General features: G+C 33.2%; 3 protein-coding genes across 5 annotated transcripts; all 3 read left to right on the top strand.

The window, feature by feature from the left end:
* Positions 1-129: 129 nt before the first annotated feature.
* LOC127734106 (uncharacterized) lies at positions 130-19,614 on the top strand. Of its 3 annotated transcripts, none has more exons than XM_052243753.1 (6): positions 130-1,274; positions 9,617-9,646; positions 10,355-10,384; positions 13,807-14,040; positions 15,403-15,588; positions 17,309-19,614. In XM_052243753.1, exons 1-6 carry the CDS (start codon positions 302-304, stop codon positions 17,533-17,535), a joined length of 1,680 nt encoding a protein of 559 aa, XP_052099713.1. In that variant the 5' UTR covers positions 130-301; the 3' UTR covers positions 17,536-19,614. The 3 variants fall into 3 exon arrangements, with proteins under 3 accessions (XP_052099713.1, XP_052099712.1, XP_052099714.1); XM_052243752.1 differs by having other exon boundaries at positions 13,804-14,040; XM_052243754.1 differs by lacking the exon at positions 17,309-19,614 and adding an exon at positions 16,277-16,823 and having other exon boundaries at positions 13,804-14,040.
* On the top strand, positions 2,946-6,005 carry LOC127734107 (uncharacterized). Its single transcript, XM_052243755.1, has 2 exons — positions 2,946-3,896; positions 5,873-6,005. The coding sequence occupies exon 1, from the start codon at positions 3,125-3,127 to the stop codon at positions 3,872-3,874; it is 750 nt and encodes a 249-aa protein (XP_052099715.1). The 5' UTR covers positions 2,946-3,124; the 3' UTR covers positions 3,875-3,896; positions 5,873-6,005.
* Positions 19,615-23,470: 3,856 nt separating the features above from the next.
* Positions 23,471-25,113, top strand: LOC127733472 (uncharacterized). Its single transcript, XM_052242827.1, has one exon. It carries the CDS (start codon positions 23,643-23,645, stop codon positions 25,014-25,016), a length of 1,374 nt encoding a protein of 457 aa, XP_052098787.1. The 5' UTR covers positions 23,471-23,642; the 3' UTR covers positions 25,017-25,113.
* The last annotated feature ends 296 nt before the right edge of the window (positions 25,114-25,409 follow it).

Genomic DNA, 25,409 nt, shown 5'->3' with positions numbered 1-25,409 from the left:
TTCTTCATTTGATGTGCCTCATATATGTACAATATGTATTGGCGACAGTTTCTGTAGGACCGACATTATTTATATACAACTACATCCGATTAAACTGTCTTTTTAAATGCTCATATCCCGCTGATTGTTCCTACGTATGTTTCCGTCCATCTGTAGAAGTTACAATGTATTGTTTCTACTTTAATTGACTGTCTCTGTCGTATTGTAAACAACAATGAAGTAAATCTGAAAATTGTTCAAAGTTCAAAATAGAGAACCAACAACGAATGCTGACGAAGATATAAGACATTCCACAGAACCAATGGACCGGAATACTGACGAAAACTTGGAACATTCTACGGAACAAATGGACCAGAATACTGACGAAGACTTGGAACATTCTACAAAACAAATGGACCAGAATACTGCCAATCGGATGACACAGTCCAAAGAAATGGGAAGTGAATATAATGATGAAGGGACACAAGATGTTTTTGGCTATACAGATCTGACGAGAATAAGGTCGTCTTTACATGACATTGCTGGATATGACACACTGGAAGATCAAAGTAATGGATATACAGAACTAAGGAAATCCATATCCTCAAAAGATCAAAATAATGGATATTCAGAACTAAGGAAATCCATATCCTCAAAAGATCCAAATAATGGATATACAGAACTAAAGAAATCCATATCCTCAAAAGATCAATATGATATACTTGGAGAACACAATATATATGACTACAGTACTGTTTTAGATTCAACAACAAAAACTGGACGTAATAGTGCTGAAAGGGAAGACAGCGTTGAATGCCCTAGAGATCATGAGAACAAATCAGGAACATCTGGGCAAAAATATAGAAATATCGCTCAACAAAATCTGAAATATCATAATGAACAACTGCACATTTATACTGGAAACAAACATAGCTTAGATTCTGCAAAATCTGGAATCAGAAAACAAATATCAGAAGAAAGCAGCGTTAATAACGAACCAGATTACTCTTATGTAAGGGGATTTACAGAGCGTCAGAATGTTCAAAATGTGGTACAAAATTTAAACAAAGATTTCGTTCCTACGAGTCAAGATAATGATACTCACCAGGATATGCCGAGGGAAGAATGTGTTAGTAAACCACACAATGAAAGAACAAATAAAAGCAACAACAGAAACACTGTAATTCCAAGGGCTCGGCTTATTGGTGTAATTATTGTCGTCCTTGCAATCTTTGTTGGTTGTTTATCCTTAGTTTTAAGTCTCAAAGGAAAACCAAAAAACTGTAACTCTCCAGGTAATGGTTCGTATAAATACTTATATGGCGTGTAAAAAATGAAAACAGCACTAATTTGAAATGCGTCTTAAGCGTTTTTCTGGAATAACCTTCATCAGAAACGCTCAAAGCAGAATATTTGCAAGCCAATGATGGATAATAATAGTAAAGCATTGAAAAATTATGTATTCCAACTCGGGGAAACTTCTTACATCCTTCAACGACAAGGGATACATGCGTGGTGTACTATCTAATTATAGTTATTTCTTCGAGCGGTCTGACGATTTTACTTACTTGGCCCTCGCAAATATTGCCGGCTTAATCAAATTTCATTATGAAACTTCATGAAACCAGTTAGGGGTTTATTTGTTTTTAATTAACATTTATTGCGTGGCAGTATTCAACCAAATGCTGTTGTTTTCTGTAGTAGCGATCGAGCCCATATTAACCCTGATTTCCAAATTATGTGCCTTATGTCTTTTATTTCCTTCTTCAAGTGACAGTTTATCCTGGTGGTAGCTTACCTGTACAGGTTTTTTTTATTGTATTCTACTTTTACGACTTGTGGTCATTTTATGCATATTCATGCTCCGCCTCTACCAAATAATGCTACCCCAACAATGTACAGTAACTGTTTGTCGTTGTCTGTATTTGTTAAATGGCTATTTTTCGGAAGAGTCGGATGTTGGTGATTGATACGGTCTGTTGTACTGTTCAATATATATTTTCGGAAGAATCGGATGTTGTTGATTGATGCGGTCTGCATGTTGTACTGTTCTATAAAAATTTTACGGAAGAGTATTATGTTGATAATTGATGCGGTCTGTTGTACTGTTCAAAATACATTTTTTTTGTACTCCCGTTATCCTTTATATGTATTATTGTTGTGAACTTTAAATGAAGATTTCAAACTTTAAATACTTAGACTTTACTATTTTTATTCACTTTTGGGAATTAGTATTCGCCCATTCCCTATATAATACAATACAAAAAATACAAATTATAAGGGCAACAAAAAGAACGTACCCTAACAAATTAGGCAAAATGTATGGTATGATATCTGATCACACAACACGTGTTTCTGGTATAACCTTCATCAGGTGCTACCAAGACCAAACGTTTGGAAAGTCAGATTTACTCGAAGAATTTGTAACGTTAAGTTTGTTCTCGTACAAAAAGTAACATATTCTTACTGATCATTGCTCAAAATGCATGTAAATAAATAAATGCTAAAGATATGACTATTGGCTGATGATACTGTCTGAAGTATCAGTCCACTAGCAGTAACGATCAGTGACAGTAGATGAAAACAAATGAAGCGTTTAGATATGAACGCAGTATACCAATTTCGCTTCAAACAACGAAAGTCCAGAAATAAACGGAAACCATGAGAGTAAAAATAACCTTAATTGAATAAAACTCAAAATGGAAGGAAATCATTATATGCCTCGACAATTTGAACATCTCCTGCTATACGAGTAGCACCCGTCGTGCGTTTAGAAAGTGATAACTAGTATAGCAAGTGTCACGAAACGTCCTTGAACGTTTGGTGCTAATTCTAATGTGCACAATACGTGTTTCTGGAATTACCAGGTATTAAAACAGTGGAACAGAGTACTCTTTTTTTTTATATATGTTGGACTCAAATCTATGGTGGGTTCCAGATCTACGGCAGATTGCTAATCTATATATTTATGTGCGGTTCGCGTATGATTTTTGAAGTATGTAATTTATTCTATTGTGTTTTCACAATAGTTGTAAACCGGTTTTGGCGGTCAGTATATAAAGAAAGTTTGCACGAGATTTAATTATCGAGGTTTGGGCAGTGACCATTGTCGCACGTTTCTTTTGTATTGAAGTCTAATTTCGTTATGTCTGATATCGAGCCTGATAAACTACCTGATATGGAAGGTGTAGAGCTGCCGTGTCAAGCTGATTCTGATGAAATTACAAATGCTGATTTGTTGTCGTTGATGAAAACCTATTTTACCAGAAAGTTGACGGGAATTGAGAGAAATTTTGCAGATACCACACATGATCTTGCACGAAAGGTACAGAAATCTGAGAGTTCCTTCAAGTTCAAGGGTAATAAAGTTCAGTTTGACTTAAATTCTGATATGTTAGATAATATTGATATTGCTGTAGACTGTATAGAGCACCGGAGATATGAGAAGGCCGTCAAAGTGCTGAAAGAATCTGGTAAATCTTTGAAGAAAAGGAATAAGCTGATTCGAATAGCAGATAAATCCGAAGGTGGTTGGAAAACTGTAGACGAGTATTTGTCTGATGACGTGGCTAGTGACTCAGAGGATGAGAAGCGCATTCGGGCGGCTGATGGCAGAGCAGTGAAGAAATTGAAAACCGTGAAGCAGGATAAGCGTCAAAACACAAAGAAAAGACCCGCGGAATCTGCTGGTGGTCAATCTAGTATTGCTCACAATGGAAATAATGGTGGTTTTTCACAGCAACAGCCCTTTCTTGTCGCGGGGGCCTCCGCCCCCATCACATCTCGTCGGAACAGAGCTAGGGACATCTGTTACAACTGTGGTCTGTATGGACATTGGGCTAAAGACTGTAAAAAAGGGGAAAATTCAGCAGCTTCCAGAGGAGCACCATACTGAGAGATCTCCAGATATTCTTAAGGTACAGAATGTAGACAATTTTGACTCTTTTTATGATTATGAATCTTGTATAAATGTTAAAAATAGACTGAAAAATTTATTAGATTTTTGGAAAAATATTAATGCTTCAAAGTTTATTTTAGATTTAATTGAGAATGGTTATAAAATACCTTTAATTGATGAACCAGCGAGCGTTTTGCTAAGAAATAATAAATCTGCTTTAGACCATAAAGATTTTGTAGAAAAGGCAGTTCAAGAATTAATTGATGCTAGCTTGATAAAAGAGGTATCGAACAGACCGCATGTTGTTAACCCGTTAACTGTATCGATTAATTCATCAGGTAAAGGTCGTTTAATTTTAGACTTGAGACACGTAAACAAGCAAGTTGTTTATAGTAAAATTAAGTTTGAGGACTGGAAAACTGCCAGTCAGTTTTTGAAAAGCGATTGTTTTGGTTTTGCCTTTGATTTAAAATCAGGCTATCATGACATAAACATTTTCCCTAATCATCAGAAGTATTTGGGGTTTTCTTGGAAGTTTGGTGAAACGGTAAAATATTTTGTTTTTACAGTTTTGCCGTTTGGCCTCTGTTCAGCGGGATACGTATTCACTAAAGTTGTAAGACCTTTAATTGCTCACTGGCGCAAAGATGGTATCAAAATTACAGTGTATTTAGATGATGGCTTATGTTTAGCGGAGACTGAAAAGCTATGTTGCGAACAATCAGTGAGGGTCAAAAACGATTTGATATTGTCAGGTTTTGTTCCAAACAAGGACAAGTGTATATGGACACCTGTTCAAACTTTAGTTTGGCTTGGTTTCACTTGGAATTTGAAAAGTTCTTTGATGGAGTTGCCGTTGATTAAAATAAATAATTTTATCCATTTGATTGATGTAATTCTGTCTAAAGCTTTTAAAGTTAAAATTAGGTTGTTAGCTAAATTATGTGGAAAAATTATTTCCTTTTCACCAGCTATTGGAAATGTTACTCAAATTATGACAAGGTGTACTTTTTCTGTTATAAATTTAAAACAAGACTGGGATCAGTACGTTGATTTGAGACACCATTCAGATAGTATTCAAGAAATTTTGTTTTGGAAACAAAATATTCACTGTTTGAAGCCATTACCTTTATTACGGAATAATTCTGAATTTAATGATTTCACTGATGCAAGTGATATAGGTGCAGGAGGTTATTTACAAGGTACTGATTATATTGCACACAGACAGTGGTCTATGACAGAGGCAACAAAAAGCTCCACTTGGAGAGAGGTGAAAGCCATTGAATTATCTTTAGATAGTTTTGCGAAAGTATTAGAACACAGTTCAGTTACTTTTTTCACAGATAATCAAAATGCTGTTAGTATTATTAAGAAAGGAAGCAAATTACCACACTTGCAAGGTTTAGCTTTATCAATTTTTAATACTTGTGTGTCGCGTAATATTTCATTATATGCACAGTGGATTCCTAGAGAGGAAAACGAAAAGGCTGATGCTTTGAGTAGAATTATTGACATTGATGATTGGGGCATATCTTTTGCATTTTTCGATTTTTTGAATAGCATCTGGGGACCATTCACTATTGACAGGTTTGCTAACATGCATAATACTAAGCTGGCTAGGTTTAATTCGAAATATTGGAATCCTACAACATCAGCGATAGATGCATTCACTTGCAACTGACATGGCGAGAACAACTGGTTAGTTCCGCCAATTAGTCTAGTTAGTAACTGTATTAACCATTTAGTCTCTTGTGGAGCAGACGGTACACTTGTTGTTCCTAAATGGCAGTCTGCTGCATTTTGGCCTTTGATTTTTAAACAGAACTTGGAATACGCTTGTTATGTTGTTGATGTTTTAGAATTTCATGAAGTGGAAAGAATTTTTGTTGCTGGTAACAATTTAAACTCTTTGTTTGCTAATGGTAAATTTCACGGGAAAATATTAGCTGTACATTTAAATGCTTCGGTTGTGTAATATGTATATTTATTTTACAGATTTATATTACCACTGGGTATTGCGTTTTGCTACGGTGTTACTGTGTACACACATTGGACTGCCTTTTTTGGTCACTGGACCCTCATCTTATTGGTCGCTGGAATATTATTATAGATTGTATTATTATTTGACCAAGTCACTGACTAGTATGGATATAGTTTCAAGGTACTGTATTTTATATTTATAACTTTATTCTACCGATTGTATATATATTTTGCAGACAATATTTTCTGTTGGATTTTGGTCACAGAACGAACAGATTAAACACCCTGAACTTAGATCATTGTTTAATAGTTTATCTTCAACCATTCTTGATGCTCGTGCAAAATCTACAGTAGAAAAATATGCTGGATATTTTAAAAGATTCGTTAAATGGACTGAAAAATACTCTGAAATTAAATGTGTTTTACCCTGTCAAGAATTATATGTAGGTCTATATTTACAAAATTTAATGCAATCAGCTAATCATTATAGCGTTATAGAATCCGCTTTTTATGGAATTAAATGGGCACATAATCTTGCTGGGGTAGCTAATCCATGTGATTCTGAAATGGTTAGATTGATCGTAGAAGCATCAAGAAGAAAATTGAACAAACCTATAGAGAAAAAGAGTCCAGTTACTTCTGATATTATGATCAAATTATTTTCAAAGTACAATTCAGTTGGTCGTTCTCTTAAAGATTTACGGCTATTAACAATGTGTGCACTATCTTATACCGGATTTTTAAGGTACCAAGAACTTTGTAGTATAAAAGCAAAGCACATTTCATTTTGTAATCAATATATAGACATTTTTATTGAGAAGAGTAAAACAGACTGTTACAGGAAAGGCAGACATGTATTGATATCAAAGCTTGACACTCCACAATGTCCATGTACAATATTAGACTGCTATTTAAGAGAAGCAAATATTGATTTTTCTTCAGATATGTATATATTTAGACCTTTGTCATTTTTGAAGAAAACACAGAATTTTGTTCTTAGGAAGAAAAACTATAGTTTGTCGTATACCAGAGCGAGAGAATTGATTAAATGTGCATTATCAGAGATTGGTTGTAACTCTAAAGATTTTGGTCTGCATAGTTTTAGATCGGGTGGTGCCACAGCTGCCGCTCAAAACAATATTTCAGATAGGTTATTTAAAATACACGATCGGTGGAAATCCGATCAAGCTAAAGACGGCTATGTATTAGAAAGTTTACAGAAGCGTTTGTCAGTATCTCAAAATCTTGGTATATGATATGTACTTAACGTCAAGTTTGCTTTCTTTGTGCGTCGAGATGGTCATTGCGCCTAACAGTACCTAAATATGTATTTAGTTTTCTATTATGCCTTTATCGTATAAAGGTACATATCTGAATGTGCTCAGATATGTATGCTATACAAAAATCTAGAGAGATTTAGCACATAAATACTTTATGTTCGTTTGAACACAGTGAATTTAGAACATAAATATATTTATGTGCGGTTCGCGTATGATTTTTGAAGTATGTAATTTATTCTATTGTGTTTTCACAATAGTTGTAAACCGGTTTTGGCGGTCAGTATATAAAGAAAGTTTGCACGAGATTTAATTATCGAGGTTTGGGCAGTGACCATTGTCGCACGTTTCTTTTGTATTGAAGTCTAATTTTCATTAAGAATTCTGTTTTTTTAATGTATTGAAGTTTTATGTAAAGAATTAATATGTTTTGTATATATTTTGTAGATGTTTGATTGCTGTCTTTTACCGGTATTGTTGATCAAATTGAGATTTTGTGATGTTTATAAAGGACTTTTTTCGTAGATGTGCATGGTTTCCGTATTCAAAACATAAACTGTTATTTATATTTGATAAAAAATTGTGATCTCTGGATCTTATTAAAATTGAGATGGTCATTGCGCCTAACAGTACCTAAATATGTATTTAGTTTTCTATTATGCCTTTATCGTATAAAGGTACATATCTGAATGTGCTCAGATATGTATGCTATACAAAAATCTAGAGAGATTTAGCACATAAATACTTTATGTTCGTTTTAACACAGTGAATTTAGAACATAAATGGTAAATATGACGTCATGCCATCCCAAATCTAAGGCAGATTTTTAAAAATCCTAATATATGGCAAGTTTTGTTATTTCCTAATCTATTGCGGAAATATCCTACGTTCAAATATTAAGTAATAGCGATAAGGTGTATGATGTGCCCTGGAAAAATTAGCATTTCCTAATCTGTGCATGGTACCTGTTAAATCCATTTATTAAACCAACTAGTAAAATTGGAAGTCCCTTAACAAACAAGAAAGTAGTTTTTTATAAAAAGAATTAAACAGTTCGACTTTTCACATAAATATTTATTTGAGCTTTAATCAATCTTTTTTAACTGATGACGATTTAAGTCAAAGTGGTATCATGTAATTTCATCTCTCACTTTATGTACTTTGCTAGCCGTAGACGCTAAGATATTTACTAAAACTCCTTTCCTAAAATATCCACTACTAAAAACAGCGGTGCCTTTCTTCATCGCGGTATTCGGACAATACAGCACATATTGTCCCTCATCTGGATGAAAGGTCAAATTGTTCTAGAGGGGAAGCGGAAAGTGTTTCCCTGTGTATTTGTTTGTAAAAATCTGTGAGCCCCGTGTAAAATATCTGTTATTGATTTACATTCTACAGAAAAAATAATCTATAAATGTTGTTCAAATCGTTAGCGGCGGCGACGACGTAATGGCGTTATTTAATTTTAAAAAGGCATACGATACAGTTACAGGGGAGGTAATGACGTTGCCAACGTAAAATGTTATTTTTCGCGACGTCAAACTGCGACATATCGGGAACAGATGCATTTTTCGACTTATTTTTATCGTTCAGACTGATATAACTTGAAAACGAGTTCATGGACCCCTCTTTCTTAAAATGAGATTAGGATTGATTACGTATGAAGATTATTTGTACCAATTTTTATGAAAAAGTCACCGATGAGATTTTTTAAAATTAGATAAGTATACAGCAAAAAATTACGTTTTTTTCCTAAAATCCTGAAACTTTGATAAAAAATAATTATTTCCAAAGAATTTTTATAAAAATTTAGAGCATACTTATGTAAAAGAGATTTTCCAAATGTTTTTACAAAAATCCTATTGTGTTTATCTTTTGAAACAAAAAAGTACAGTATGTCTATTTAAAGGATAGAAATGGTCCAATAAAACCAAATTTTGAGTAAATGTCTAAAATTTCGACCCCATTTATTTCTTAAAGTAGCACATGAAGGTATATTTTTTATTACATATTTGCATTGACTAGGTGAAAAATAGCTTGTATGCAAATTTTCGTAAAAAATCACCGTGGGATCAAAACTGTTACGTATGCCCTTCATTGTGACGTTATATGTTACTTTTTTTCCCGAAACATTACGCAATTTCAAGTTCTGCCATAGATTTGGAGAAAACAAAAAACTGCCATATATTTGATTTGTTTGGCGTTTGTAACGTCATATTTGCCATAGATCTGGAATCTGCCATAGATTTGAAACCCGCCATAGATTTGAGTCCTACATATATATGTTTATACCAAATGGCAGAAGCTAGACCAGATTTATGATTTCCAAATAATTTCCCTTTAATACAGAATAAGTTATATAAAAAGAAATACTCAATATATATTCAATATGGCATTAAAAATAGTAATAATATAAAACAGAGCTTGTTGTATCTTAAATAAATTTGTTTTTAAATGCTATACTTTTTTATCGTTTATTTAGGCTTAAGAACCCAGTCGTTAGGATTAGCAGGTGAGCTGTTGTTTGTATATGTAAAAAGAATATCAAACCAAACTGGCTTCGGACGCACGAAATTACAAAAAAAAAAATGTTGTTTCCATTTACTACATGTAGCACTTTGTCGATACCGCTGACTGTTAGTCCCCGAAGGTTTCATCAGCTCAGTAGTAAGTGCGATCGTCAGTAACACGATCAAGAACATACTTTCTAAATTCTCTGCTGACAAATTAAGAAGTAATTTAAAAACAAAAGTTTTAAGTAACTCAGGCTAAGTTGACATTAGATGCAATTTGGCTATTCTTGTTAGGTGCCTTTTGGTCATGTCGCTCCGTACGTTTTCAATTATTTATACATACTTGGCTTTCAAATGTTTGGGTAAGAGCGTTCCTGATGAAGTCAAATCCAGAAATGCGCGTCGGACGCACAACATTTGAAAGTGTTATTTTCATTTGTTAAGGTTTTGATTCTACAATTGTCCAAATGTAAAAAAGCACCAATTCGGAAAAGGGTATCTGCCAACTTATCACACAGAATATCCCCAAATCTTATTCGATCCCCAAAATTCGTTTACCTGCAATTTTGTACCATGTGTAGTTTTAGTAATAGTCAAAGAAATTTTTTTTAAGTTTTTTTTTATTATTTTTTTTACCAGTATTACTAAACATCGTTAACTCTTATACATGTACTTTCATTGCTTTATATCAATATTAATCCATTTAGGCCTAGCAACACAGCCGTTAAAATTAGCAGGTGAGCAATAGTTTTCTAAAATATATTGTATGTAGATAAATACAGATTCAAAGCAATATACTATTGGATAGGTATTACGATAGATGATACAGATTTGATCTTGTCTCAATATGCAGATGGCACATCACTTATATTAGATGGATCGCCTTCATCTTTAGATGCATCCCTCTGTATTTTACAATTCTATGCCGAGATATCAGGACTGAAAATTAACTTAGATAAAACAAATCTCATATGGATAGGAAGTAAAAACAAAGTCAAGATGAAATATGTGTAAAGTTGGGACTGAAATGGGGTTCTAGAACCTTTACATTATTAAGTATTATGTTTTGTGTTGATTTAGATAGAATGTTAAACCTAAATTGGGATCTTCGAATCCAAGAAATAGACAGTATTATACAAAAATGGTCAAAACAGTCACTTACACCATTTGGTAAATTAACAATTATAAAGTCGTTAATAATATCGAAATTGAATCATCTGTTTCTATCCATCCCAAGTCCAGACGACAAATTATTACGTTAACTCATTAGTAAAATTTATTCATTCGTTTGGGATGGTAATCTTGACAAGGTAAATCGGGATCTTTTATGTAAAGAATACTATAGAGGAGTGGGGGGGGGGGGGGTAAAAATTGTTAATTTGAGAAATCTTGTACAAGGGCTAAAATGGACTTGAGTTAGAAGATTATTCACTTCAAATAATAAGTGGATAAAATTATTTACTTCTACACAAAATATAAATTTTACAGAGTTGGCTTATTTTGGAACAACTGAAAAATTAGAAAAGTAGAAATCAATTTCGGAAAGGAGTTTTTCATGCCTGGAAAAATATGTCAAGACTCCGACATCCTTGTTATTTTGAGGAGGTCATTTCGGCATCTATATGGAAAAACATTATAAAGATGTCTGTGTATATTGTAGAAGTTGGGCACAAAATGGGGTATGGACTGTAAATGACATGTTAGATGGGCAAGGAAATATATTGTCTTATCAAAATCAAAAATATAATTAAAAACCTACATTTTTACAGTTTTATGGGCTTTTAATAGCATTAAAAAACTGGTTACAATCCATAGGAATCAACACTAAAAGGGAGAAAAAATAACAAATTTGTTTGCCTTTTAATATCAAAATTTTCTTCAAGTCTGACAAGGTTCAAAAGACAGTTATAATATTTTAAACCAAGGTAAAATACCAGTTGTTCTTGCAGTTGAGCGAAAATGGGAGAATATATTTAATAAAGTTGTTCATGATGTTGGAGATTGGAAAAAATACATAATGGTGTTACTAAGTTTTAAAAAAAATACCAAGCTCTGTTGGTTTCAATACAGAATTATTCGCCGTATTTAAGGTACAAATACTTTACTTTTAAAGATGACCCTTGAACATTGTAATTTATCAACAGTTTGAAAAGAAAAACCAGAAACTGTAGAACTCGTGCTGTGGAGCTGTCATATTGTAGCAGACATCTTGCATCAACTGCATGTTTCGATTTTTGAAGCAACACATATTGAAATTCCGCTTAATAAGGATATTGTCATTTTTGGCCTCTATGAATATTATAAATTAAAATTGTTTTCAAAATAAAGTCATTTTACTAGCAGATTACCTCATCTACAGATCAAAGATGCAACAGGAAAAATCTCATATAGAGGGACTTAAAAATTGTATAAAAGAAAATTCAACTTTAAAAAGCATATTTCTTCCAAAAATTTGAGCTTGGAAGAATACAGCATGTACTGGAACCCCTGGTTTAGGGTCACTGATTAGATTTTATATCATATTATGCATGGGTTTTTCTTTCATTTGCTTGATTCATATGCTTATTTATCTCGCTTGCTTGATTATGTGTCACTATAGATAAATATATGTGAATGCATGCCACACCACAAAGAAAAAACAATAAAACATAAAAAATGTAATATGTAAAAAGGAATTATTTAACACAATGTAAGTTTGCTAGATGTTTTCAATAATTGTTTCAAATTATCGCGAACAAGCACTGGTGGTTACAGATCATAAGATACTAGGTATATTTAGAAAAAATAAATTATTTGAAGTCAGGCCCAACAAATACTGCACTGAAAATTAAGGTAGAACAACACGTACCCAAACCAAAAACCGGGTGAACTCATGAAAGGGTTAGAACTTCCTGCTCCACAAGTGACTTCTGTTCTTGGTTGATAAGCTAGCATAACATAATTGTTTGCAACTGAACATGAATTGGATCGAAATATATTTGGCCGGTTTTTTGTGTAATTTAGGAGGGTGCCTCGGTAGTCGAGTGGTCTAAGTAGCACAACTACTGTATCATTAATCGCGCACGTGGCGGGTGAGTTCGACTCCAATGATTCTTAATTGGCTAGAATTGCCAGTTTTCCTACCGAAGGTCGGTGGTTTTCTCCTGGCACTCCGGCTCCCTCCACCAATTAAAACTGACCGCGAGGAAATAGCCAATAGTGCTAAAAGCGGCGTAAAACACCAATCAATCAATCAATCAATCGTAATTTAGGATGACGATTATTTCAGAAACACGTGTTACGTTTATGGAAATCATAAAGTATGTGTTAACTACCACTTTATCGGTACCCAAGCGTACCAACTGCAAAGCTTATAGCACCCAATAAACATGAATTAAACGATATTGTAAGTTTGCAGTTCATAAAATTAAGTTACCGTGTAAAAGCTAAGGTTGCATCTCCCTTTGGGAAGGTGAACCTTATAGACAGTTTTGTTTTGGTCATTTGATTTTTTGTGCTCTCCAACATGAAGGTTAAAAATGTACAAAGATAAATAAAAAATACTAACACGTAAGTAAGATTATAAACAACGTCAGTACCTAGAATCTGTACTCTAAAACCATCATGTATTATATTTGTAAGTTGATACGGAATATTATCTTGTACAAAAGTATTGAGACAAAATTAATATATATACTAGGAATATTCATTAAATCAAGTCCACGAAAACTACATTTAAGTTTAAAGAAATGATTTTTATAATAAATTTTGTGATGCTATTATATATATAGTCTATAAATTCGTGTTAACATATATTGCAGTCATATATTCAAAGGTGAACATTTACCAGGCAATGTAAAATCACTGTAATAACACGATGGTTATATTCCAGGCAATGTAAAATCACTGTAATAACACGATGGTTATATACCAGGCAATGTAAAATCACTGTAATAACACGATGGTTATATACCAGGCAATGTAAAAATCACTGTAATAACACGATGGTTATATACCACGCAATGCAAAATCACTGTAATAACACGATGGTTGTATACCATCACAATATTAATTTACCAAGGACAATTGTGCATGCACTATATAACACAATTTTGTTAACCAGATAGAAAATGTTTGAATTTTTCTAATTGTTAACGAAACTGCCTATTATTTACAGCAGATTGCTACCAAACGAACAGCACCCAGTATTTTGGAACAATTAACTATACAGTGAGTGGTAGGGCTTGTCAGATTTGGAGTAGGAATTTTCCTCATATAGCATATTTCCTTCCTGATAATGACGAGGACATGAACACAAGCTATTGTAGGGACAACCATCATTACACGCATGGTACACCATGGTGTTATACAGAGGACCCTAATTTCCGCTGGGAATTTTGTCCAGTATTTAAATGTTCGTATTTCAATGAGACGCGTTTATTTTTTACAATTATAAGTACGTTGTTGCTTTTGAAAACTCTTCAAAGAAACCCGGTTTATAGTTTGTGACGGTAGATGCGTTTTTCGTCTACATGAGACTCACCTGTGGCGCACGAATAAAAAAAGTTGGGAGGCAAAATAAAACACGAAGTTTAGGAGCATATTGCAGCTAACAATTCAGACAAATTTTACCAATTACGGCTAAGGCCATCTGTATTTGCCTGGTTAGAAAAACCTTAATGTTTCGAATAATTATATTTTATAAACAAGAAATTTACAATAAATGACCACATCAATGATAGTTTATGTCAACAGAAAGTGTCGACTACTGGACTGGTGATACCCTCGGGATATAACTTCCACCGGCAGTGACGTTTACCCAGTGGTTGTAAAAACTCATCAGAAGATACCAGCGACTCTTTTCACCAAAAATCTTAAGAGTAAAAAAAAATATCGATTTGAAAATGTCTAGGTAGACGTAAACCTGATGCAAAAAGGGGGAAGGACTGTAAAACGTAATAATCAGTTTTAAACAGTTTTTGATTTCTAATGGTCGTAGAAAACGAAGAATATGTTGTATCAAACGTTTAGTGACCTTCCCAATCTAGAAATAAACAGGGAATCGTACTTTTAGACAAAACTATTCCTTGGTTAAAATTTTAACAGAGGTCCGAATCAAGGTTAAATCTGAATCATTTAACCAAGGATTTAACAAAGGGTTAAATTTAACCACAGGATGAACAACACAAAATAACCTAGGGTTAAATTTTAACCAAGGGTTATGATATTTAACCTTTGGTTAAAATTTAACAAAGAGATGAACAACCGGGTCCTGTTTCCAATCAGACAATGCATGTATTTATACATAACAATAACTAGCTTCAATCTTACTTAAGAAAATGAACAAAACAATATAAAACCTTAAAACTTAACAAGAAATAAGATATAAAAAGGCATTTTAAGTGTTAGCATATAGCACCCATATTATATCGCTTCAAGTGAAGGTTCTGGAATCAACACAATATTTTCTAAATGAAAAAAAACCTGCATAAATGAAGTCATGATTACAACCTTTGATGATATTATCTGACATATTATGCACAAACTTAATGCACGATTACACTGGTATTTAATAACATTCAGTAAGTAAAAGAACCATAGACATAAGATAGCGAACCCAAAAATCTTCCAAGAATACCTGTATTTTAGACGACATCAATATATATCATACATATTTGAAGATACGCGCAGGTTTTTTTTTAACTCATTTAAGAATATTTCTTCACAAAAAACTTATGTATTCTTATTTTCAAATCTTTAGCCTTGTAATTTTCAGGTAATGACTGTACTATGCCGCCAGTAGCAAAACCAGGAACAATAGTAAGTTATAATATAACATATGGAGTTGTAGCTGCCATATACACATGCCAGTCTTTTAAGCCAGGAGTGTCTGTTCCACATTGTCCAATATCTACATGTACCAATGGTAACCATTGGTCGGAGTTCAACACATCTTGTTCTGGTACGTACACATTGTATAACAAAATGTAATAACAAAAAATACCGAACTCCAATGTAAATTAAGAAAAGGGTAGTCCTTAAAAGCAAACAAATCCAAACGCTGAACTCTATCAATTAACAGAATGACTGAAAAAAAACATAAGGTATATTCAAGTATTGAACAAATTATATATACGGTATACGTTTTGAAAGGGTAAACTGTATTCACTGTATATTTGATTTTTTTAAAGAGGCATTAGCTATGATTTAGACCAAAAACATGAAATATTATGTGTTTTGGTATAACATTGATAAAAGCGGAATTGTGAAGTAAAATAAATATTTCGCTTTCAGAAGTCAATTTGGTTCAATTTTGTCAAAATAAGCTCAAAAACATCGCTGATGTATAATTGAATTTCAATAATTCAACCTCATTTGAATTTGTATTCACGCAACCTTCAATTTGACCCTTACCTGGAGATGGGTAAAGAATGTGCTAAACGTGTTCGTCTATAAAAAAGTAAAGAATGTCAACATTGAAAGTGAAACAAGGGAGTCATTTCGTTGATTTATTTGACCCTCAAAAAAGCATTCTTATAAGGTAAAAAACAATGATTTCCATATTTTAAATCTGTGACACGAAATCAAACAGATCTAGAATAAAAATCATTATAGTACGATTGCACGTGCTTGTGTATTTATATTTACAGACGCTCGACTATATCAACCAACCGAATGACTGGAAAACAACTGTCATACTCCCGACTTCGTTCTGGCATTTTCCGAATGAAAGAGAGGCCGAAGACACCAAAGCATCATAAGTCGAAAAAAAACTGACAACGGCATGGCAAAAAGGAAAAACAACATAAAGACAAGCTTTGATGGTTGTAAAAATTTAAGGAATAAACATATCACGCTCATGAAAGATAAGACGTAATTGCTCATATCATATCTCAGTAAAAAAAAAAGAATGTAAACTCTAGGCAGGAATCGAAAATTAACAATTTAGTCCCGATTGTCATAAATTTGATAAAAATTCAAACCATTAGAAGTACGTTGGTCATTTCATAATAGACTGTTGATAAGGTACGCGCATGCATATTTGCATTATACGGACCTCATTCAAAGGATGTACTCCTAACGCAAAAACGTCTCCATAGCAGGCCGGCTAGGGTTAGGAAGAAGAGCGACTGAAATCCCAACTTCGAAGTTTTATGTCCACAATAATGAATTGGTTAGATTTTGTGATGCATCCGTATCTCATATAAGTGGTCTGAGATCTTTTAATAGACATTAGAAAAGTCGTTAGATTTTTAAATGCAGACAGTGTCTTATTCCCTATCGTGATTTTTTACCAAGTTTGGATGGAAATTATGCGAGCATAACAGAAGACTTATTTTGTCAACGGTTGAACCCCTCTACCGTTTGCAGCGCAAATTAGATTTACGTGTTTTGAACATCGTTAAAATAAATGAAATAAGGAATAAGTCATTATACGTTTGTGCGGCTGAAGCGCTTTTCTGGATTTACCTTCACCAGGAACGCTCAAACTTGAACATTTGAAAGCCAGGGATGCGTAGATACGCCATTACCCAAACAGAACAGCCAAATCACGTACGGTCCACTTTGCCTAAACTACTGTTGCCCTTATTTATAGTTAAATCTTTGCATTTTACTAAGTCTTAGCGGAAGACAAAACTTTAAAATAAGAAGCCATTATCTACCTCTGTCGTTGATTTCAGTTGAAGATCGGTATCTTAATAGCACTACATACAACGGAAAAGTGTCCTGTACAGTTGATGGAACAACCTGTATGATTTGGAATCTACAAAAAAACTCTCGTTTACCTATCAACTCAGATGATCATGTGACAAATTACTGCCGGGATCCAGACGGAAAAGGACAGCCATGGTGTTATGTAGATCATCAATTGAAATCATGGGAATTTTGTTATGTTCCAAAGAGATGAAGTAGTATATCACCAGAAAAAAATATCCGTAAAAGCTCTGTCTTTCATACGCAAAAGAGGCGCGCTTTCCACCATAATCAGTTTTTGTTTTCAGTTATTAAAGTTTGTGGAATTTAATTTTTAAAATATATATATTGTGCTTAAAAGAATTTCAAACATTATATATTTATCCGTTAAAAAATATTAATGTTAGCGAGCTCAAAATATTGCTATGTTGATAGATTATTGCAAACTTCACATTGATATACAATTTTGCATGCATCAAATAGTATTTAAAACCACACAACTTCAATTTTATATTTAAAAAATGTGCATAGATATCCTTTCGTTATAATTTGTTAGTTTGAAATGTCCTTTGCTTTCAGTTTTGAGATAAAAATCAAAATTTTCCAAAAAATTTTAAAAGTACAGGTCTATATTTATCTTACTTTTCTTATATTCTCTATTAATTACTTTGGAAATTATTAAGAAACTAATGTTACTAAGACAAATGCGACCTGAGATGAATTTGGCTATACTTTTCAGGTTCCTTTTGGTCTTGACGTTCCCGACGTGTTCAGTTTTTAGTACATCTTTGGCTTTCAAATGTTTGGTTTTGAGCGTTCCTGGTGAAGATAAATCCAGAAAAGCGTTTTAAAGTGTTACTTATATATCGAAGAGCATTTATAAATTTATAAAACTGAAAAATCACACAAAAAGCTAAGATATTATATTTAGATGTAGATTTAAATCCCTTTTTTGAAAAAGACCCCGAGTCGCAGTTTGGGAGCAATTATTATATCCCCATGATAAATACCTTTTTAAAAGGTTATTTTTTCGTTACCCACTATTTCTTTTCGTTATGGATATTGCTGCTTTCCTGGTCTTTCGTTAACAGATATTTCATATTTTTATTTTTCTTATCAGTGTATAGTCACTCTTGATAAATAAAACTAAAACAAAGTGACTATTCTTCGTTTTAATACTTTTCTTTGATCACTAGTTTGGTATATTGAAATTGCCATACTGTGTGCTGTTGTATCTATTCATGTTGAATTTCTACTCGCCTGAAAATAAAATTGAAACCTATCCAATCCTCTTTAAGGCATCCTTTCAGAGCATGTGATTACTAAAAAATATAGCTCATGATTCAAGTATGAAATGCATACCTTATTTTCGAAGCGATGTGTATATACTTCTCTAATACTATCTTTTTAAGGTATACTAGAACACACACGCGTAATTTGGTTCGTATTGTCATCTGACAAAGTCGTGCTGATTATAAGGTGCACAGTTTTCTCTGCTTTCAAAATCTTTCCGTTTGAACCCGTTCTGGCTTTCTTACTACAACCGGAAACTACATGTGAATTGAATTTAGTAGTGTAAATCCCTGTATAATGACGAAGTTCATGTGTGATTCTGACCCGTGTATATAGCAAATCCCAATTACACCGTTTGGTGGTGCGCCTGACATAGGCGGAACGTACAGATTAAGTAACAGGTAACAGGTGACATATGCTATTGTTTTCTGCTCTTTGGTCGGGTTGTTGTCTCTTTGACACATTCCCCATTTCCATTATCAATTTTATTTGTTATTGGTATCGGAATGGGATTCGACCCGGAACTTGTTTATTATTGGTAATATTAATTATGTGGAAAACAAAAGGGCCTGGAGTGGTGTAATTTTTAATCAAAACCATAACCATTGTCCTATATTAGTTATATATAATGATTCGTCGTTTTTACGTCATGCCGGCTAACGAATTGGACCTCGTTATTTTAGTAGTATAAATACTATATTTTGTTGATGCTAAACAAATTTCATATATCATTATTGAATTTGAAAACTGTTCTTTTTGTCTACTTCCTTAATTTTGTTTTACTGTAACGCCAATGTTTAACATCTCTCTCTTTTGTCTTTGACATTTGCGTAACAGTGCCCGGACAGAAATTGAAAAGGAAACGGCGCCAGTGGATCCGGAAGGTCACTCGACAGTTTTTGTACTTTTTGTCTACGTTTTTGTGTGCTTTCTATTTTTTTTTTTTTTAATTCACAATTCACTTCTGCATAATATGTTTCCAATAAAATACATAAGTTGTTGTGTTATTTATTTATTATTATATAAAATATGTTACAGTATACATAACAATACACACTCATTTCTCACATCAGTAAAAACAAAAACTATGACATCTTAAGAGCACAGACAATTAACTCACTCATATATGCATAAACACAAAATAACATTTCACATTATAGCCTCACAGCATAGCACAACATAGGAACAATGGAAAAAAATCAAAAATCCAGAAAAATCAATGTATATTCAGCACTAGTAGTTGTCTAAAAACTTCTGAACTGTAGCTCTCAGACACTCATCCAGAAATAAATTTCATATAGTCCAACGAATCTTTCGTATTAGTACTGTTACACAATATAAACCAAATATCAGGGATTTTCACATCACTTTTGTATTGCCTCTCCCAGACATTCACCTTATAATTTCATCTCACAGATAATTTTTCCTAGACCTAAGAAAGCAACACAAAATACAACAAATTAAAAGAAATGCATACTGTTCGTCTGTTATTTTGGTTAATAAGGCTAGGCAAAACCTGAGAGAATATCCGTTTTACGTCAGCTGTGATAGAACTAAGTGTGGTGGAATCTGTCATTGCGACACTTAGTATGAAAATCCATGGGTAGATGTCGTTTAGCCTTGTTTCCTTGGAGTTGTTTAGAAGAATGTTGTTGAGGCAATGACGTGTACTGTAATATCATTGTGTCAATTAATTAATTGAATAATCTTGCCGTTGTGTCTGTTTTTCGTCTGGGTCCATGGGAAAGTCATCTTCTCATTGATTCCAAAAAGACCTATGAGGACATCGGTGCACACTAAAATGTATAACTGAAATTAGATCAATGGCGTCTATGTCAACGAATCTGTCTTTGATGTTGGTGATCAGTTTGGTCAGTACTGTATGAAGTTATTATACATCCGAGAGAACTAGTTCTGCATTAGTCTTTTTATCTGATTTTTTTTTTATTCCAGCACCCTGGTTGTCTTGTTTACTGTTGGGGTTTTTTTTCATGCCGAGCTTCACATCCCTGCGTTGAAACACAAGTGATAGAGCAGTAAACGTGCAATTGTGTCAGCAGGTAGCATTAAGGATATATGTTATTGAAGCCGGGACTGTAAGGCACTTAATGATATCATTGCAAACTGAGTTTTGAAGAATAAAAAGGAAAATTGTACACCTCATAAGGACTAAAATTTAGTTTGGAAGAATATCTTGGTTTCAGAAGATTTATGAATACCTGACCAAGCTCTAAAAAGAACCATTTTATATGAAAGGATATACCGGTATTGGGTAAAAGTCACATGACAATAACACAACAACAACAAAAGAAATAACTAGATGTCAATATATATCAATGACGAACATGTTTTAAAGTCACATGGGACGCTCCTACGTGTCCTAAATTCAATTAATCAATAGTGCGAAAATTCATATTCAATTTTCCGCGATGTGATTTGTACAGACGTTAACACAAAGGCACTGTCCTGATATCCCATATCTCCCAGGACTTACATTTACAAATAAATTAGGTATGGTTGTCACAGACTGCTTGCATAATGAGTATACGACCAACACTGAAGTTGCAATATATTGAAAGTGTCCAAGAAACAAAATTGAAGGTATGAACGATATAATAAATGCATCCAGAAAATAGAGCAACGTAAGTGCTAATATTCAGTTATAATAAGATTGGTCTTTGCAACTTGCATTTAAGTTTCTTTGGCCATCCTGTTTGCAATAGGATTAGGACTTGGTATACTAGGCGAAGGAAAAACGATGAAAATAATTAGTCAATGCATAAAAGGTAAAATCCAATGGTAGCTGTATTCAATTTTCTATTTACAACTGAAACCCAATAGTGCTTTTAATTGAATTGTGCAAGAATTTACACAAATTAACGACTCTAAACCAACAATGTACCCAATTGAATATTTTAAATAAAGGTGTCTTAATTCATTTATACCTTATTCACAGTTATCTATTTCATATAAAAAGTAAAACAAATCATGAACAGTTTTTGATGACCTGTCAGCGGTCTCGGGTTCACCTATAGAGAATTTTTTTTATCAAAGAAAGCAATTTGTTCTTCATGTGCAAAAGTAAAAAAAAAAATTAAGCGTTTTTCTCATTAATGGCATTATACATTCTGTAACATGTATTACTAAGTGTGATACCATGGATTTACTAATGCTTTTAGGGGTACGATAATCGAATGATCTTTATAATTGACTACTTTTACCGGAAACGTATCAATTATAGATTTTTAATTTATAATTACAATTTATGAAATCGTCCCATACCCCCACCTGCACTCACAACTCGATCCCCACGCCAGTGGTTTTTATACGACCGCAAAAATTTGCGACCGTATAATGGTATGGCGATGTCGTAGTAGTCGTCGTCGTTTTCGTCCGAAGACATTTGCTTTCCAGACAATAACTCGGATATAAGTAAATGGATCTCTATGAAATTGTACCACAAGGTTTCATACTACAAAAGGAAGGTTGGAATTGAATTTGGTTTTTTTTTGTCCCAATTCTTTATGAATAAGTGATAAAGGGGCCAAAACAAGCAATTTTCTTGTTTCCGGAAAATAACTTGACGCGTATAAGTGTATGGATCTCTATGAAATTGTACCACAAGGTTCCATACCTCAAAAGGAAGGTTGGGAATGATTTTGGGAGTTATAGCCAAAACAGTTTGAGAATAAGGGGCCGAAAACAAGGATATTCTGGTTTCAAGACAACAACTTGGGTATTAGTCAATGTACAACAAGGTTCTATTCCATAAACGAAAGGTTGAGATTGATTTTTGGGGTTATGGACCCAAAAAGGGGGCAAAACCAATAATACTTTGTATAAATTGCTTATTCCTTGACCAATCCTAATGGAGTTAAATTCAAGATTTAGGATTTTGGGCCCCGTTTTTTAATTGGTCCTTATTGAGGTCCAAAGGGTCCAAAATTAAACTTTGTTTGATTTCATCGAAAACTGAATTCTTTAGGTTCTTTGATATGCCAAAATCTAACCGTGTATTTAGATTTTTTTTTCTTTTGGGCCCCGTTTTCAAATTGGTCCACATTAAGGTCAAAAGGGTTCAAAATCAAATTTTGTTTGCCTTCAACAAATATTGAATTTTTGGGGTTCTTTGATGTGCTGAATCTAACCGTACATCTGATCATATCTAGATTTTTGATTTTGGGCCTGGATTTGAAATTGGTCCACATTAAGGTCCAAAGGGTCCAAAATTAAACTTAGTAACAATATTGAATTCTTGAGGATCTTTGATATGCTGAATCTAAACATGCATTTTTATTTTTGATTTTGGGCCCAGTTTTCAAGTTGGTCCAAATTAGGGTCCAAAATTACACTGTTTGATTTCAACAAAAATTGAAATTTGGGGTGCTTTGATAAGCTGAATCTAAACATGTATTTAGATTTTGGTTATTGCACCATAATAGGTAAATAACCAATTTCATGCTGTGTCAAATATTTAATCACAATCCAAATTCAGAGCTGTATCAAGCTTGAATGTTGTCACCATACTTGCCCCAACTGTTCAGTGTTCGACCTCTTCTTCTGTCGTCTCAAGCTGCAATCCGCGGAGCATTTTATTCTCATATTATGTAATATTTATTCATGTGTATATGTGTACATTAAGACGTTACTGAATTAAAAAAAACTTGTTGATTCATTTGACCTTTTGAAAAAATATGTTACTATAGTGTTTTTAATTTACTACCAGCTCTTAACATGGTTATAGCGTGTATCAAGAGTTCAGATCAAAAACTGAATGATAAGAAACTCGTAATGATGATTGATAGGGTTATCTTTGGACTATTTGTCATAAAAATAAACGAAACTGTTCTATTTTAAGTTGACGGGCAATTGTGAAAATACTTGATCTGTTTCCGGACGCAGTATTATCTGTGCATATATAGATTACATGTTAGCATATTTATCACGCCTAATGTGACCGCCGCACAGGTCTATTTGGTATGTTATTGGATTTGAAACAAGCTTTAATGTCATTTAGACAACCAAATAATGGATGAAACGGAACAGGATGTAATTAAGGAAATGTTACCTAGTATTGTTGAGGACTTTGATCCACTTTATGTTTTGCCGTGTTTATACAGTTTTTTGCCATTACAAGTGTGCTCTAAACTAAGAACGTTTCGTTACAGACACGATAGAGTATATTATTTTATAGAAAAGGCTCTTAACTCTTTGACTTTGGAAGATGTTTTTAAGATTTTCTCGTATCAAGGTGCGTACATATTTTTGATTGAAGAAATTCAAAGAAAAATTAAAAGGTGCCAAAATGAAGAGGTTTACTATGCCATTAAAATTAAACTTTTCACAAAAGATAGACGCGCACTAGTGGAATTTAGACATCACCTTAAAACATATTCTCTGACAGGGAACCAAATATCATTTGACAAAGAAGTAAACGATGTGGTACAAAAATGGACAGACATATCGTACCGCGGAACATTGACGAGAAAAGAGCAAGTAAAGCTTGCAGATAGATATTTCTTCGTTAGAGATGCACAGTGCGAAAATATGAGATTGAAATATGACAGTAATCTTCTTTGTACAAATGTTCTCTTCGAAATTGAAAAAGTAACTCCATTCACATCAAATCCAGTTCTGGTGTTAATGATGTACTTAGCACGAAAAGGTTCTGCCATAATTATGTCAAATCCAGCTCTTCGCGAAGAAGCATATAAGGACTATATAGAAACGGCAGAACATTACGTTGACCATTTACCGGCTTGTCGTGAAACCGGACTTGTATTTTATATTAAATATAACTTTTTATGCTTAGAGTATGAGCAAACACATGAAAGTAAGTTAAAGTTTATTTTGTTTGCTACTGCAGAAAAGGCTATTGATCATTTTTGTAGGGAGTATCAAACAGTTGCATCAGATTTCCATAATATATTTTTTATCAAACTAGCTCATCTTCATTTAGGAATAGGTGTTTTGGGGAATAATATAGACGGTGTTTCCATAACACGAAAAGACATTGAGAGTGCTGAAGAACTGTTATTCAGGCTTAATGTTGGAGAACTTTCTGACCGATGGAAATGGGGTCTCTATATTGCTAAATCAAAAATTTTCTTGATAAATAAAGACTTTCAAAATGCTCTTAAGTATGCTTACCAAGCATTCAAACATGCTTTAAAAGGGAACTTTAAACGAGAAATCATGGTGACAGAGGAAACAATACACACTTTAAGTTACAGAAAATATTGGAAAATGAATAATTTGGAAGAAGTAAATGGTAATCTTGAAATTGATCGTTGGCATTTGGATTTAGTTTATGAAATTAATTACATCATGGTATGTCTTGTCTTGTTTATGTTAATGATGGGTTTTTTTATTTATTTTATGCGTGTATTTGTTTCTTGCTGAGAAGCATATACAGACCTTTGGAGAAAATGAAAAACAAGAAGCTTTCTAGAGGTTTATTTGTGTAAAACTTAAAACAATAAACATGCATTTAAGAAGGTTTATTTGTGCTTATATTTTTCAGAGAAAATAAAATTCAACAGGTTGTCCGGATTTGGTTATGTTTCAAGTCCTGTTTGGTTTAATAAGCTCATTTGCATTAGGTTTGGATTTTCAAGTATTTCGGCCTCGAGAATCATTGAAGAGACATTTTAAAATAGTCGAAATATGCATCTTGTGTAAAAAAAAATTGATACCGTTAATGTTATTGTATTTATGAACAGTTTAGTGCCACAACTCTAAAACAACAATAATTCATAAAACCTATAATTTGACATTTATTTGTTATGATATGTA

Source organism: Mytilus californianus, unplaced genomic scaffold (genome assembly GCF_021869535.1).
Source record: "Mytilus californianus isolate M0D057914Y unplaced genomic scaffold, xbMytCali1.0.p SCAF_3, whole genome shotgun sequence".
NCBI classification, from domain to species: Eukaryota; Metazoa; Mollusca; class Bivalvia; order Mytilida; family Mytilidae; genus Mytilus; species Mytilus californianus.
This window is presented reverse-complemented; position numbering and strand designations above follow the sequence as displayed.

Excerpts from the sequence above, each read along its gene's own strand:
- LOC127733472 (XM_052242827.1), top strand. The coding sequence starts at position 23,643 with ATGGATGAAACGGAACAGGATGTAATTAAGGAAATGTTACCTAGTATT.
- LOC127734106 (XM_052243752.1), top strand. The coding sequence starts at position 302 with ATGGACCGGAATACTGACGAAAACTTGGAACATTCTACGGAACAAATG. Across the intron at positions 10,385-13,803 it reads ACAGCCGTTAAAATTAGCAG|CAGATTGCTACCAAACGAAC; the intron begins GTGAGCAATAGT and ends TATTATTTACAG. Across the intron at positions 15,589-17,308 it reads GTTCAACACATCTTGTTCTG|TTGAAGATCGGTATCTTAAT; the intron begins GTACGTACACAT and ends CGTTGATTTCAG.
- LOC127734107 (XM_052243755.1), top strand. The coding sequence starts at position 3,125 with ATGTCTGATATCGAGCCTGATAAACTACCTGATATGGAAGGTGTAGAG.